The sequence below is a fragment of the Neoarius graeffei genome, chromosome 7, assembly GCF_027579695.1.
Source record: "Neoarius graeffei isolate fNeoGra1 chromosome 7, fNeoGra1.pri, whole genome shotgun sequence".
NCBI classification, from domain to species: Eukaryota; Metazoa; Chordata; class Actinopteri; order Siluriformes; family Ariidae; genus Neoarius; species Neoarius graeffei.
This window is the reverse complement of record NC_083575.1, coordinates 98,000,015-98,013,126: the sequence shown is the minus strand read 5'-3', so window position 1 is coordinate 98,013,126 and position 13,112 is coordinate 98,000,015. Positions and strand designations below refer to the sequence as shown.

The following is a 13,112-nucleotide window of genomic DNA, read 5'->3' as shown; positions in this document are numbered from 1 at the left end:
CTTGAAAAGGTCTTAAAAGTCTTTAAATTTATACTTGAAAAATGTGCAGATACCCTGTGTGTGTGTGTGTGTGTGTGTGTGTGTGTGTGTGTGTGTGTGTAGTTCCTACAGGCGGAGAATGAGCTGACCCGAGAGCAGTTGGCTGAGAGTGAGGGACTGCTGCGTTCACACCTTCAGGGACTGAGGGAGAGAAACCTGGAGTGTGAGGATCTCCGAGTGGAGCTACAGCAGCTACGGTAAAACACACGCAGGTTTGAGTTGGAATTCGGCTTCAGTACGTGTCATCACTTGTGGCCCGTTACAGCATTGTTCTGTGTGTGTGTGTGTGTGTGTGTGTGTGTGTGTGTGTGTGTGTGTGTGTGTAGTATGGAGAGAGAGTATCTGCAGCAGGAGCTGGTCAGTACGCGTGATAAAGCTCGCCTCATGCTGTTGGATCAGGGAGAGCAGCTCGCTCAGGCCACGCTGGACTCCTCCCTACTGCTGCAGCGTGTGTGTGCTCTCATCAGCGCCACACACCCCACCCACCACAACCACAAGGTACACACACACACTCTCTCTTTACTCAGCCCGAACCCTCAGCCACGTTTCCTCCACTCTAAGTGATGAATTCTCTGTGAGTCGGGCTGCAGGTTGGAGTCAGTGCTCCCACCCTGAAGCTGATTACTCTCCTGGAACAGAACATCCCCGAGTGCGGAGCGTCCGCCGTACACGTCCCTGTGAACAGACTTTTACTATGGACAGGAAAGAGTGCATTAATATAAACCTGCACTGCTGTCAGAGCTGCTGTTATAGAGAATTAATCAACGCCACCTGACCAAGAGTGTAATTACTGTGGTGTAACTGAAGTGATCAGCAGGGTGTCCGCGGAGTCTAAAAAAGTCTAAAATTACACATTTTCAATTTTAGGCCTAAAAAAGTCTAAAATACAGAGATATTTTGCACTGCTGGTCTAAAATCTCATTTGGGTAATTTAAGACCTAGGTTACGTGTAGAATTATTGTGCACGTAGAAAATCTTCCCGGAAGTTCCTTTCAGCACCTAGATGTCACCTGGGATTGGTTGGCATCTCGGTGCTGAAAGGAACTTCCGGGAAGATTTTCTAGTTTCGGTTGTGTTGCCAGATTGGGCAGTTTTAAGTGCGTTTTGGCGGGTTTTGAACATATTTTGGGCTGGAAAACATCAGCAGTATCTGGCAACACTGCCGGTGGGAAGATTTCCTGGTTCCGGTTTACAGCGCTGACTCAGTTTGTGCAATTGCTGGTGTTGCATAGGCTACCGTGTAAGCTCTGTCAATTTCAGCGACAAATTAAAAAATGGAAGCGGACGAATTGGTTCCTAAAAGAACTAGTAAGGGGTCAGTCATCTGGCATTTTTTGGATATCGCGAGGAGGACGTGGAACAGCAAATGCCAGTTTGTAAAGTGTGCAAAAAAACCTGTCATCACGAAAGGCAGCAGCACGACAAATATGTTCCATAAACTCACCCGGTACAGTATGAAGAGTCTCTTAAACTCCGAACTACTTGCCCACGAGCTAAAACCCCCCACAAGCTAAACAAATGACCATAGCGGCCTCGTTCTCCAAAGCCCCCCATATGAGAAACCGAGTCAGAGATGGAGAGCTAGAACGGATGCAATCACTCACTTCTTCATTGCCGAAGACATGATCCCAGTTAGTATAGTGGAAAAACCAGGCTTCCAAAAATGACTAAACACACTCGATCCCAAATATGAGTTGCCTGGTTGCAGACATTTTACAGAGAAGGCAATACCGGAATTATACACGTCTGCGAGTCTCTCAGTGTTGAGCTGCACTTTATTGGTTTGAGCTCTGAGCAGCTCTGTATTGTTTTGCCCCTTTGTTGCAATTTTCAAGATTGTTTTTTCAGTTTGTGCCACATCTTTGTTGAATAAAAATAGTCTTATTTCAATTCAGTTGTGAGAAGCACCAGGCTGCCCATAAAAGTCTGCAACAATCGCATGCCATCACTCAATTTTGTTCACCGTTGTCAGGTCCAAGCACATCTTGAGACGGTGTATCAGCGAACTCCGTGCAAACCGTAACGCTACAACACGCAAACCGTACGGAATCGAATGCCTCATCCTCAAGTGATTTGCGGGATGTCTTTGGCTCCACCGTAACTTAGTTCCTCATTAATGCAAGAGCGCACCCTGGGGATGTAATGAGTTCGTTGGTGAATGATAATAAATTTTGTTATTTCGAAAGTAATTCAGGCTCTCCCAATTTTCTTTATTTTTTTTGTGCGGCATAAGTCTTAAATTTAACCTGTTATGGTCTTAAAAAGGTCTTAAAAAGTCTTAAATTGAACTTGTTCAAGCCTGCAGAACCCCTGGACCAGGGTGTGTAAACATGGCGATGTTTCCTCATTCTCCCTCCATTACCGTCCCCCCCCACAGAGCACTGACGGTACGGTCCAGACTGATCCGTCACCTGTCCCTCAGCCCTGCAGCTCCTTCCTGAACTCTGTCATTACTGCTCTGACTGAGGAGCAGCCGTGTGATACAGCACCACCTACTGAACCAGGTCTGTACCGCAGACACCCACGCCACACGCAGAAGGTGTTCAAGGGAGAGATACTGAACACAGAGTACAGACGGGGGTAGGGAAACAGTAAATCTGTAATAAATTAGACTGTAGGGACAAATCAGAGAGAAATATTAAGGGAGGTACAAACAGCGAAATTTAAAGGTGCAATAGGGTTTTGTTTTTTAAATAAATACCTAACTTGTACAAATAACCTCAAAGATATATGTATAACCTTATAAATTCTTACACATTGCCCCTTTAAGTCACTGAGAGCCTGTTTGGAAAGCGGAGTTCTGGTCCAGAATGCCTGTTTGTGTTTGGATGGACCGCCTGTCAATCATTTTATAGATGCTCTATAGGCCAGATAAGATCCTAGGGGCGGAGCTTCGTAAACATGTGAAGTATCATTCAAAAGTCAAACCCACTTAATTGTTAATGACCTAATCTTACAGCTGTGTGTGTGTGTGTGTGTGTGTGTGCAGAAAGTTGTGTAGAGGAAGAGGACCTGATTAGGAATATGGGGAAAGGAAGCAGCGCCTTCACTCGCATCACACCAGCTGCACTCCAAAACACTAACGGTAACACACTCTTAATATGCAGCATACAGTTTAACACACGCAATATACACACTGCACGGTAGTGATAGAACCGAATATGAATACAGGTCATTAAGATAAGTAGGTGTGTTCTATACAGATATAGACAGTGATGATGTGTTAGATCTCTGCTCGGTGTGTGTGTGTGTGTGTGTGTGTGTGTGTGTGTGTGTGTGTGTGTGTTAGATGATGAGCGCAGTACCACTCTGTTGGAGTTGTTATCGTCTCTGGGTGAGTGTGTGTCGGAGCTCCACTCGGCCATCGAGCAGCTGAAACAAGGCAAAGACTCGGAGATACACACTCTGCACAAGAGCATGTGAGGAGCATGAGTACACTCACACGGAGTGTTTGTGCACAGTGTGTGTGCTACTCAGTGATGTAATACAACTCTGCTGCTGTTCCAGTCGTGACCTGCAGGAGGAGATGGAGACACAGAATAACCGACACGCCATGGAGGGGGTGGAGCTTAAACAGCAAGTGGGCCGGCTTAAAGGTCAGGTGGAGAAAGATGCACAAGTGCTGCAGCAGAAAACACAGGTGTGTACTGCTACTGTACATCATATGTTACATTAGGCCACCCAGTTTTTATCTTTAGGTTCACGGATTTTTTCAACATATTTTTGATGTCATCGGTCGAAATAAAAATAAGTGTCCTTGGCCAATTTTTTTTTTTGCATGGCAAAATTTCAATGTCAGATTAAGATGATAAAATAATTTAAATTCAAGAGACACACTTTACATGCATATATATATATATATATATATATACACACACACGCGCATATATATATATATATATATATATATATATATAATGTGTGTGTGTGTTCTTGTGTACAAGTTTATAACATGGACTAGCATTCCAGTACTTGCTTCTCTGAAGGTATGTGGTCATATGACTGTTGAGCTCTCATGAGCACATCGAAGCCTGATACCAGACCTGTTTACTCCTACGATTTGTCCGTAGTTCCTACGATTTTTCAAAACAAAATACGGATTACGAATTCTTGTCCAAAAACTACGATTTATGGCCGAAATGTTGCCAAATGTTTCATTACTTTATTATAATATTTATTGTGGGAATCGAACATCGATCGTATAGTCATGGGCGCGGCCATGTTTAATCACGTTTAAGCCACGTTTACCGTACGTTGCATTGTGGGAAGGTTCCATTGTTTCAACTTTGGTTTCTGAGCACACAATCATGGCGGCCGCGAAGCGAAAGGCCGATGGCATTATTGATGGTCCTGCAAAGAAATACCAGAAGTCATCGCAAAAAATATAAAGACTCCTATCACGATCTGTGGCCATGCCTTACATCATCTAAGAAAGGGAACATGTACGTTCATTGCAACGTTTGTAATGTAGATTTTTCTTGTGCTCACGCGGGTCAGAATGACTGCAAGAGACACGTCGGTACAAAGCAACATACAGAGATACTGAAATAATGAAATGTATGAGGAGTCAACAAGTAGACCTTAGAGTCTAGGCTTGGTAATATGAGGATTATGGAGCAGATCTAGAATCTTACATGGGTTTGCTTTTTGGTTCTCACAGGTGCTTAACTTGACAGAAAAAATAAGACCAGTGCTAGATTTTAATTTTTAAAATTTTGTTCATGTAATCTATCACTTACTTTCAACTTGAATGAGTACTATTATCTAATAGGCTGCTTTCTACTTTTTGTCTTCGATACAATACATAGATTGGACCCCAGTAAAATTCCTACTGACAGCTTACCAAAACTACTGACACGATACTGCAAGACTACTGACAGGGCAAATTTGGGGTAAACAGGTCTGTGATACGTTCGTGCTACTTGATTCGATGGGACTCTCTGCGGCTCCATCCTCTTCTAATTCCACAGTCACATACTTGCAGCCAAACTTGCAAACTAGGGATGTTAACCGATGACCGTTTGACCGGTGGTTGACCGAATCAACGTCTACCGGTTAATTTTTTTTTGGTTGTCGGTTAAAAAAAAAAAAAATCAATCGTTTTGAAGCTGCCAATTTTGGAGCGGAGGACTTGGAATTCTGTGTTGTAAACGCTTGGGGCTTGCAATGCGGTGTAAGGACGACAGCTGACGAATCAGAAACACCCATTCAGTCATGTCCCGCCCTCCCGCCCCAGTTAAAGACAGCTGACAAATCAGAAACATCCATTCAGTCATGTCCCGCCCTCCTGCCCCAGTTAAAGACAGCTGACAAATCAGAAACACCCATTCAGTCATGTCCCGCCCTCCCGCCCCAGTTAAAGACAGCTGACAAATCAGAAACATCCATTCAGTCATGTCCCGCCCTCCTGCCCCAGTTAAAGACAGCTAACAAATCAGAAACATCCATTCAGTCATGTCCCGCCCCAGTTAAAGACAGCTGACAAATCAGAAACATCCATTCAGTCATGTCCCGCCCCAGTTAAAGACAGCTAACAAATCAGAAAAACCTATTCAGTCATGTCCCACCCCAGTTAAAGACAGCTGACAAATCAGAAACACCCATTCAGTCATGTCCCGCCCCAGTTAGACAGCTAACAAATCAGATACATCCATTCAGTCATGTCCCGCCCCAGTTAAAGATAGCTAACAAATCAGAAACACCCATTCAGTCATGTCCCGTCCCAGTTAAAGACAGCTAACAAATCAGAAACACCCATTCAGTCATGTCCCGCCCTCCTGCCCCAGTTAAAGACAACTGACAAATCAGAAACACCCATTCAGTCATGTCCCGCCCTCCTGCCCCAGTTAAAGACAGCTGACAAATCAGAAACATCCATTCAGTCATGTCCCGCCCCAGTTAAAGACAGCTAACAAATCAGAAACACCCATTCAGTCATGTCCCGCCCCAGTTAAAGACAGCTAACAAATCAGAAACATCCATTCAGTCATGTCCCGCCCCAGTTAAAGACAGCTAACAAATCAGAAACACCCATTCAGTCATGTCCCGCCCCAGTTAAAGACAGCTAACAAATCAGAAACACCCATTCAGTCATGTCCCGCCCCAGTTAAAGACAGCTAACAAATCAGAAACACCCATTCAGTCATGTCCCGCCCCAGTTAAAGACAGCTAACAAATCAGAAACACCCATTCAGTCATGTCCCGCCCCAGTTAGACAGCTAACAAATCAGAAACACCCATTCAGTCATGTCCCGCCCCAGTTAGACAGCTAACAAATCAGAAACATCCATTCAGTCATGTCCCGCCCCAGTTAAAGACAGCTGACAAATCAGAAACATCCATTCAGTCATGTCCCGCCCCAGTTAAAGACAGCTAACAAATCAGAAACACCCATTCAGTCATGTCCCGCCCTCCTGCCCCAGTTAAAGACAGCTGACAAATCAGAAACATCCATTCAGTCATGTCCCGCCCCAGTTAAAGACAGCTAACAAATCAGAAACACCCATTCAGTCATGTCCCGCCCCAGTTAAAGACAGCTAACAAATCAGAAACATCCATTCAGTCATGTCCCGCCCCAGTTAAAGACAGCTAACAAATCAGAAACACCCATTCAGTCATGTCCCGCCCCAGTTAAAGACAGCTAACAAATCAGAAACACCCATTCAGTCATGTCCCGCCCCAGTTAAAGACAGCTAACAAATCAGAAACACCCATTCAGTCATGTCCCGTCCCAGTTAAAGACAGCTAACAAATCAGAAACACCCATTCAGTCATGTCCCGCCCCAGTTAGACAGCTAACAAATCAGAAACATCCATTCAGTCATGTCCCGCCCCAGTTAAAGACAGCTGACAAATCAGAAACATCCATTCAGTCATGTCCCGCCCCAGTTAAAGACAGCTAACAAATCAGAAACACCCATTCAGTCATGTCCCGCCCTCCTGCCCCAGTTAAAGACAACTGACAAATCAGAAACACCCATTCAGTCATGTCCCGCCCTCCTGCCCCAGTTAAAGACAGCTGACAAATCAGAAACATCCATTCAGTCATGTCCCGCCCCAGTTAAAGACAGCTAACAAATCAGAAACACCCATTCAGTCATGTCCCGCCCCAGTTAAAGACAGCTAACAAATCAGAAACACCCATTCAGTCATGTCCCACCCCAGTTAAAGACAGCTGACAAATCAGAAACATCCATTCAGTCATGTCCCACCCCAGTTAAAGACAGCTGACAAATCAGAAACACCCATTCAGTCATGTCCCGCCCCAGTTAAAGACAGCTAACAAATCAGAAACACCCATTCAGTCATGTCCCGTCCCAGTTAAAGACAGCTAACAAATCAGAAACACCCATTCAGTCATGTCCCGCCCTCCTGCCCCAGTTAAAGACAACTGACGAATCAGAAACACCCATTCAGTCATGTCCCGCCCTCCTGCCCCAGTTAAAGACAGCTGACAAATCAGAAACATCCATTCAGTCATGTCCCGCCCCAGTTAAAGACAGCTGACAAATCAGAAACATCCATTCAGTCATGTCCCGCCCCAGTTAAAGACAGCTGACAAATCAGAAACATCCATTCAGTCATGTCCCGCCCCAGTTAAAGACAGCTAACAAATCAGAAACACCCATTCAGTCATGTCCCGCCCCAGTTAAAGACAGCTAACAAATCAGAAACACCCATTCAGTCATGTCCCGCCCTCCTGCCCCAGTTAAAGACAACTGACAAATCAGAAACACCCATTCAGTCATGTCCCGCCCTCCCGCCCCAGTTAAAGACAGCTGACAAATCAGAAACATCCATTCAGTCATGTCCCGCCCTCCTGCCCCAGTTAAAGACAGCTAACAAATCAGAAACACCCATTCAGTCATGTCCCGCCCCAGTTGAACACAGCTGCCACTCGGCGAAAGAAAAAAAGTGTAGACACAGGCTTTTTAGCTTACAAATTACTATATATATATATATATATATATATATATTTTTTTTTTTTAAATTATTATTAGAAGGCACATGGAGTTTAGTCCTGCCTTGGCCAGTGCATTCTGAAAGTATGTTTCGGTCTGTAGCCAACAATGCATGTTATTGCAGATCAGATCTCTCCACACAAACTAAAGGCGCAGATGCCGACTTTTTCACGGCTGAATCGTGCAGATCTGATCGCTTTCCTTTGAGCATACAGAATTTACTCTGATGAAATTATTCAGACACTCCAACGCCCCCCTAAAAAAAAATCGGATCTTTGCACGATTCAGCCGTGAAAAAGGCGGCATCCGCTGAAAGGCGCATCCACCGTTTGCATCCCTGTTTAAACTCATAGGTTAACCGACTTTAACCGGCTAATGAGGCTCGGTGGTCGGTCAAGATTTTTTTTAGTTTTCGCCATCCCTATTGCAAACTAACGTTATGGCAGGCGTATTCGGCATCGCGCTCATTACATCACCGCCTTAATTCTGAGAACCAAAGATCGTTTTGATCTTTTCATTGTTTACTTTCAACGCTTGAGAGATGAAACCGCCCACGTTTTGGTTAGTGAGACAGTGAAAAGACTTTTCTTTACCACACTTTATGCTTACGTACAGTTGAGGCGATAGCTCGGAATCCATGCTGTCAGCGTCGCCATGGTCAGCACGAGGTCGACGCTGTCGTAAAGCGGTCGTAAATACCATAAAAACATTCAAGTGAATACTCAATATCGTAAACAGTTTCGTTTTCGGACTCGGCTGAAGTGGATATATACAACACACATTGTTGTTTGTATTTGCGATTTTAATACTTTTTACTTAAAGAAATATGACCTTGTACCAGGGATACAGTGCTGTTACAAGAAAAATATGACTATATATATTTTTTTTTTTACATTTCTTTTTGTATGTTTCGGCGGTAAAAATAAAAATACGCACAGACTTATTTTTCTAGCGGTAGTATTTAACTGCCGTCGGCAGATCCATGATCCGAAAAATCTAAAATGAGTCGCCTAATACACTTGTATTACTTATTATACTTCTACCTCTGTCTGTGTGTGTGTGTGTGTGTGTGTAGGATGATAAAGCTCTGAGGAAGTTGTGCAGTGAACTGGAGGAGAAGCTGGAAGCAGCACAGAAACACCGAGCAGAGAACAGTGTGAGTGAAACACACACACAGTATATTAGTTATGATCTAGTAAAGCAGTATGATCTCTGCATGATCAGTTCCAGTAAATTCCTCAGACTAATCACATGATGTTTGACTGTGTGTGTGTGTGTGTGTGTGTGTAGGAGCTGCGTAGGGAGGGAGCCGATCTGCGCCGGCTGCTACAACAGTCTCAGGTGGAGGTTCAGGTTCTGAGAGCGGAACTAGGATCCACAGGCCAATCAGCAGCCAGCATGAAGGACCTGGATGACAGGATCCGCCTCCTGAGGGAGGTACTGCAGCAAGAATGTTTATTTTTATTTTATAATTAAATTTACAAAGACGTCATGGAACCTTTAGCACAGAACTGTGGAGCTCCGGGTCGTGATTGGTCAGAAGGTGTTGATTACTTTTCTATAGCAGTAGTGCAGCAGCAAATCTCAGGTTTATATATGTATGCAAAAGTTTGTACACCCCTTCCCAGATTACACTTTTCTTCAGATATTAATGGGCGGATGCTCTGTGTGTGTGTGTGTGTGTGTGTGCTGTAATCAGGTAGAGAAGCTGAAGGCCAGTCTGATGGAGGTTGAAGAAATGAGATCCAAACTGCTGGAGCGAGCAAAGAGACACGTACACACACTTTTTTATAATAATGTTTTATTTATGTCCTTAATCATCTCTCACGTATAATTACAGCAGTGACAAAACAATCAGTTACTGTGGTTTATTATTTGTATAATGTTTGTTTAGTGTGTGTGTGTGTGTGTGTGTGTGTGTAATAATGCCTCTGCTTTCTGCAGCAAATGGTGCATGCGATGAATCAGAGTAAACTGGAACGAGAGCTTCACCTGCTGGACGACATGATTGAGGCTGTGAGGAAGGTGGGACACACACACACACACACACACACACACACACACACTTATCTCCAATATCTCTGGATGATTACGACTTTGTGGAATGTTCCAAATGTTCCATAATGCATTACAGACACAACACTGATGATGTCATTATGGCTCTAAAAGCCGAGGTGCTTCGCTAAACTAATTTATTAGCTGAATAGAGTTATCTCGTTAAACGTCCATTACAGGCAACTCCTCCTCAGTGTGAATGTGACCCGGGTATGTAGCATTAGCGCGCTAGCTTCTTGCTCGAGACTTCAGCTGAGCTGCACAGGTTTGTTCAGTCAGAGCAGTGTGTGTGTAAATTATTCACGTTCGCTAACTCACAAGGTTAGCCTGTTAAATTCTTTGCTAGCTTTTCAACTTCACTGATATGAGATGAAATGCGTTCTGCAAAGACAGAGTTAGCTTGGAGAAGAGTCTGATTTAAGTGTGCTGTAAAAACTCGCGTGTTTGTAACCACATCCCCGATTCAGACACACAACAGAACAGCAGCATGTTTAGAGAACAAACTGTCTGGCTCTTAATCACAAAACCCTCCTGCTGTGCTTGTGCATCTGTAAGGTGTGCTGATGTGCATCACTCAGGCACTGTACACAGGTCACATGACTATACACTCAGTATCCGACTGAATCAAGGAAAAATAAACTTTATTCGTCCTTAGTGGGGAAATGTACATGTTCCAGCAGCTCACAGATGGAAAGAGTCAGGAATAAACAGAAACCAAAAATAGAGTGCAATAAAAGTTTTTTTTTTTTTTTAAATTGGGGAAATTTACAGCTGGATACACAAACACCCGGCTCTGTTATCGGTGTTAAACCGGTTATTAACAGTCACCGGTTGTCACTGCACGTGTTAAACAGCTACACTTAGGCACATAATTATCTCTGAGGTTTTTGGCTTCCATCTTGGCTCTGTTTAGTCGAGATTAGGATTTTCTTTGAGTTCAGGATTTTTCCCAGAAAAGTCAGGCTTGTTTTGTTTTGTGGCGTTCTGAGGGTTCTGACTGACGGCACCATCAGGAAAAAAACCAGAACCACAGACTCGATTTCACACTGTAGTTCTGCTGTCAGTCAGTGTGGCTGTGAACTTGTTGGGTTTTGGGTCAATAATTCATCGTTTTTGCTGAATGTGACTGTTTTAATCTTTAAACTGTAACAGACTTTTATATGATAACTGCATCTCTACAAGTGAACAGCATGTGAATGAAGACCACCGGAGAAAATAATCACGAGCGAGATTACAGTGAAATGATTCTTGAGTGTTTCACACAAAACCTTCAGGCAGTTTATTCGGCTCATCTCAGAAATTAACAGTTAGGACAAAATCATTTCTTATTTTTACGCTTGAAGTCACAGCTTTTGTTTTAATTTCAACGGAAAATAAAATGCTAATTAATGTAAGATTCATATTACTCGTGTTTTTATGATTACTCAGCTATAAACTTGATCTTAGGATCATTTTAAAGAGTTTTCAAGCTCTTTCTATCTGAACTGTTTGTTTTATTTTAGTATTTAACCGCACTGACAGTTTTACTTGCGTACCAACTACAGGCTTACTGCAAATTATGAAATAAAATAAGATAAACATTAATCTCCAGAACCGTTATAAGCTCGAGCAGCGCATCATTTAACTGTGTGTGTGTGTGTGTGTTTTCCAGGCTCTCTCGTCTGTCCCTGATGTAGTAAACTCGTGTCCTGAGCTGCAGAAGTTGGTGGAGTTTCTCGGCTGAATGAATTCTGACTCTGTGTCACTTTTTTTAATGTTTCTAATAAATGTTTAATTATTAATGGAATTAAAACTAACGTGACTTTGTGTATAAACGGATGTTTTCTAAATAAAAATGGCTTCTGTGTAATTTTTTCCCCTGGTGTTTTCAGTCCACATCCAAGTGAGAAACTGATTTGACTCTGAATCGACTCCCTGCAGGAACTGAATCAGATGTGTCGTGGGGTTTTGTAGTTTTCCTGTGAGCTGCTGATCTCGAAGAAAGGAAGCAAATGATCCACGTTACATAATTCAGTATTCATTTACTGAGCTGCAGCTGTGTGTGTGCACGCGTGTGTGTGTGTGTGCGCGCGCGCGCACAGGTGAATTGTGATCTCTACACACCGCTGGGGTGTTCAGTTTGAAAACGGTGTGAAATGTTGTGCAGTGGGCTTTTGAGATACATTTACTCTCATTTAGTTGGGTGTGTCAGACGCTTTACCCAATCAGCAGTGGTGTGTACACTCCCCGGCCACTTTAATAGGAACTTGCTGTTGATTGTAAGATCCCTGTTCTTGGCTGCAGGAGTGGAACCCAATGTGTTCTTCTGCTGTTTCATGCGGAGATGCTTTTCTGCTCACCACGGTTGTAAAGAGTGATTATATGAGTTACTTTATCCTTCCTGTCCATTTCCCTCTGACCCTCTCTGATCAACAAGGCGTTTGTTTCCACCCACAGAACTGTCGCTCACTTACTCAGTGTTTTTTGTTTTCTGCACCATTCTGTGTAAACTCTAGAGACTGTTGTGTGTGAAAACCCCAGGAGATCAGCAGCTTCTGAAACACTCAAACCAGTCCATCTGGATCAAACCAACACCCAGACCACAGTGAGAGAAAGTCACACTGTGAGATCAGTGTTTCCCGTTCTGATGTTTGAACATTGTGAACATTAACTGAAGCTCCTGATTTGTATCTGTGGGGTTTGATGCATCGAGCTGCTGGCGAGGGATCGGCTGATTACAGAACTGCAGGTGGATGGGTGTTCCTAATAAAGTGGCCAGTGAGTGTATATAAACCCAGTTGTTTTAAGTGGTGTGCACAGCAGGTCCTACTGTATCCACTGCAACTTGGTGTCTGCAACAACTGAAGATGTTTGCTGTAAATATAATTCTATAGTAAAGCGTTAAGTTACCAGCTCTGAAAATTGTTTGAAAAGAAGTGAGAATGGCCTCCTCAGCTGCCGAGGTGTAACGCATGTAACTCACCAGTGTGTTCAGTTCACCACGTTTCTGTTTAAATAAACGTTATGCTTTGTTTCGTCAGGGCTGAACGGAGCCTTGGGAGAGATCTGTTTGATTTT

At 43.5% G+C, this 13,112-nt stretch overlaps 1 protein-coding gene across 1 annotated transcript in view; it reads left to right on the top strand.

Annotated features, from left to right (window-relative positions):
• Nucleotides 1–11,904, top strand: part of spag5 (sperm associated antigen 5) — a 36,009-nt gene extending 24,105 nt beyond the window's left edge. The window contains exons 16-26 of the mRNA XM_060926636.1: nt 103–236; nt 366–537; nt 2,417–2,543; nt 3,029–3,124; nt 3,329–3,458; nt 3,547–3,679; nt 9,076–9,156; nt 9,291–9,437; nt 9,700–9,774; nt 9,945–10,025; nt 11,707–11,904. Of these exons, the coding sequence (XP_060782619.1) occupies nt 103–236; nt 366–537; nt 2,417–2,543; nt 3,029–3,124; nt 3,329–3,458; nt 3,547–3,679; nt 9,076–9,156; nt 9,291–9,437; nt 9,700–9,774; nt 9,945–10,025; nt 11,707–11,778 (1,248 nt within the window). The 3' untranslated portion in view covers nt 11,779–11,904. The remainder of the gene's footprint in view (nt 1–102; nt 237–365; nt 538–2,416; nt 2,544–3,028; nt 3,125–3,328; nt 3,459–3,546; nt 3,680–9,075; nt 9,157–9,290; nt 9,438–9,699; nt 9,775–9,944; nt 10,026–11,706) is intronic.
• Nucleotides 11,905–13,112: the final 1,208 nt, after the last annotated feature.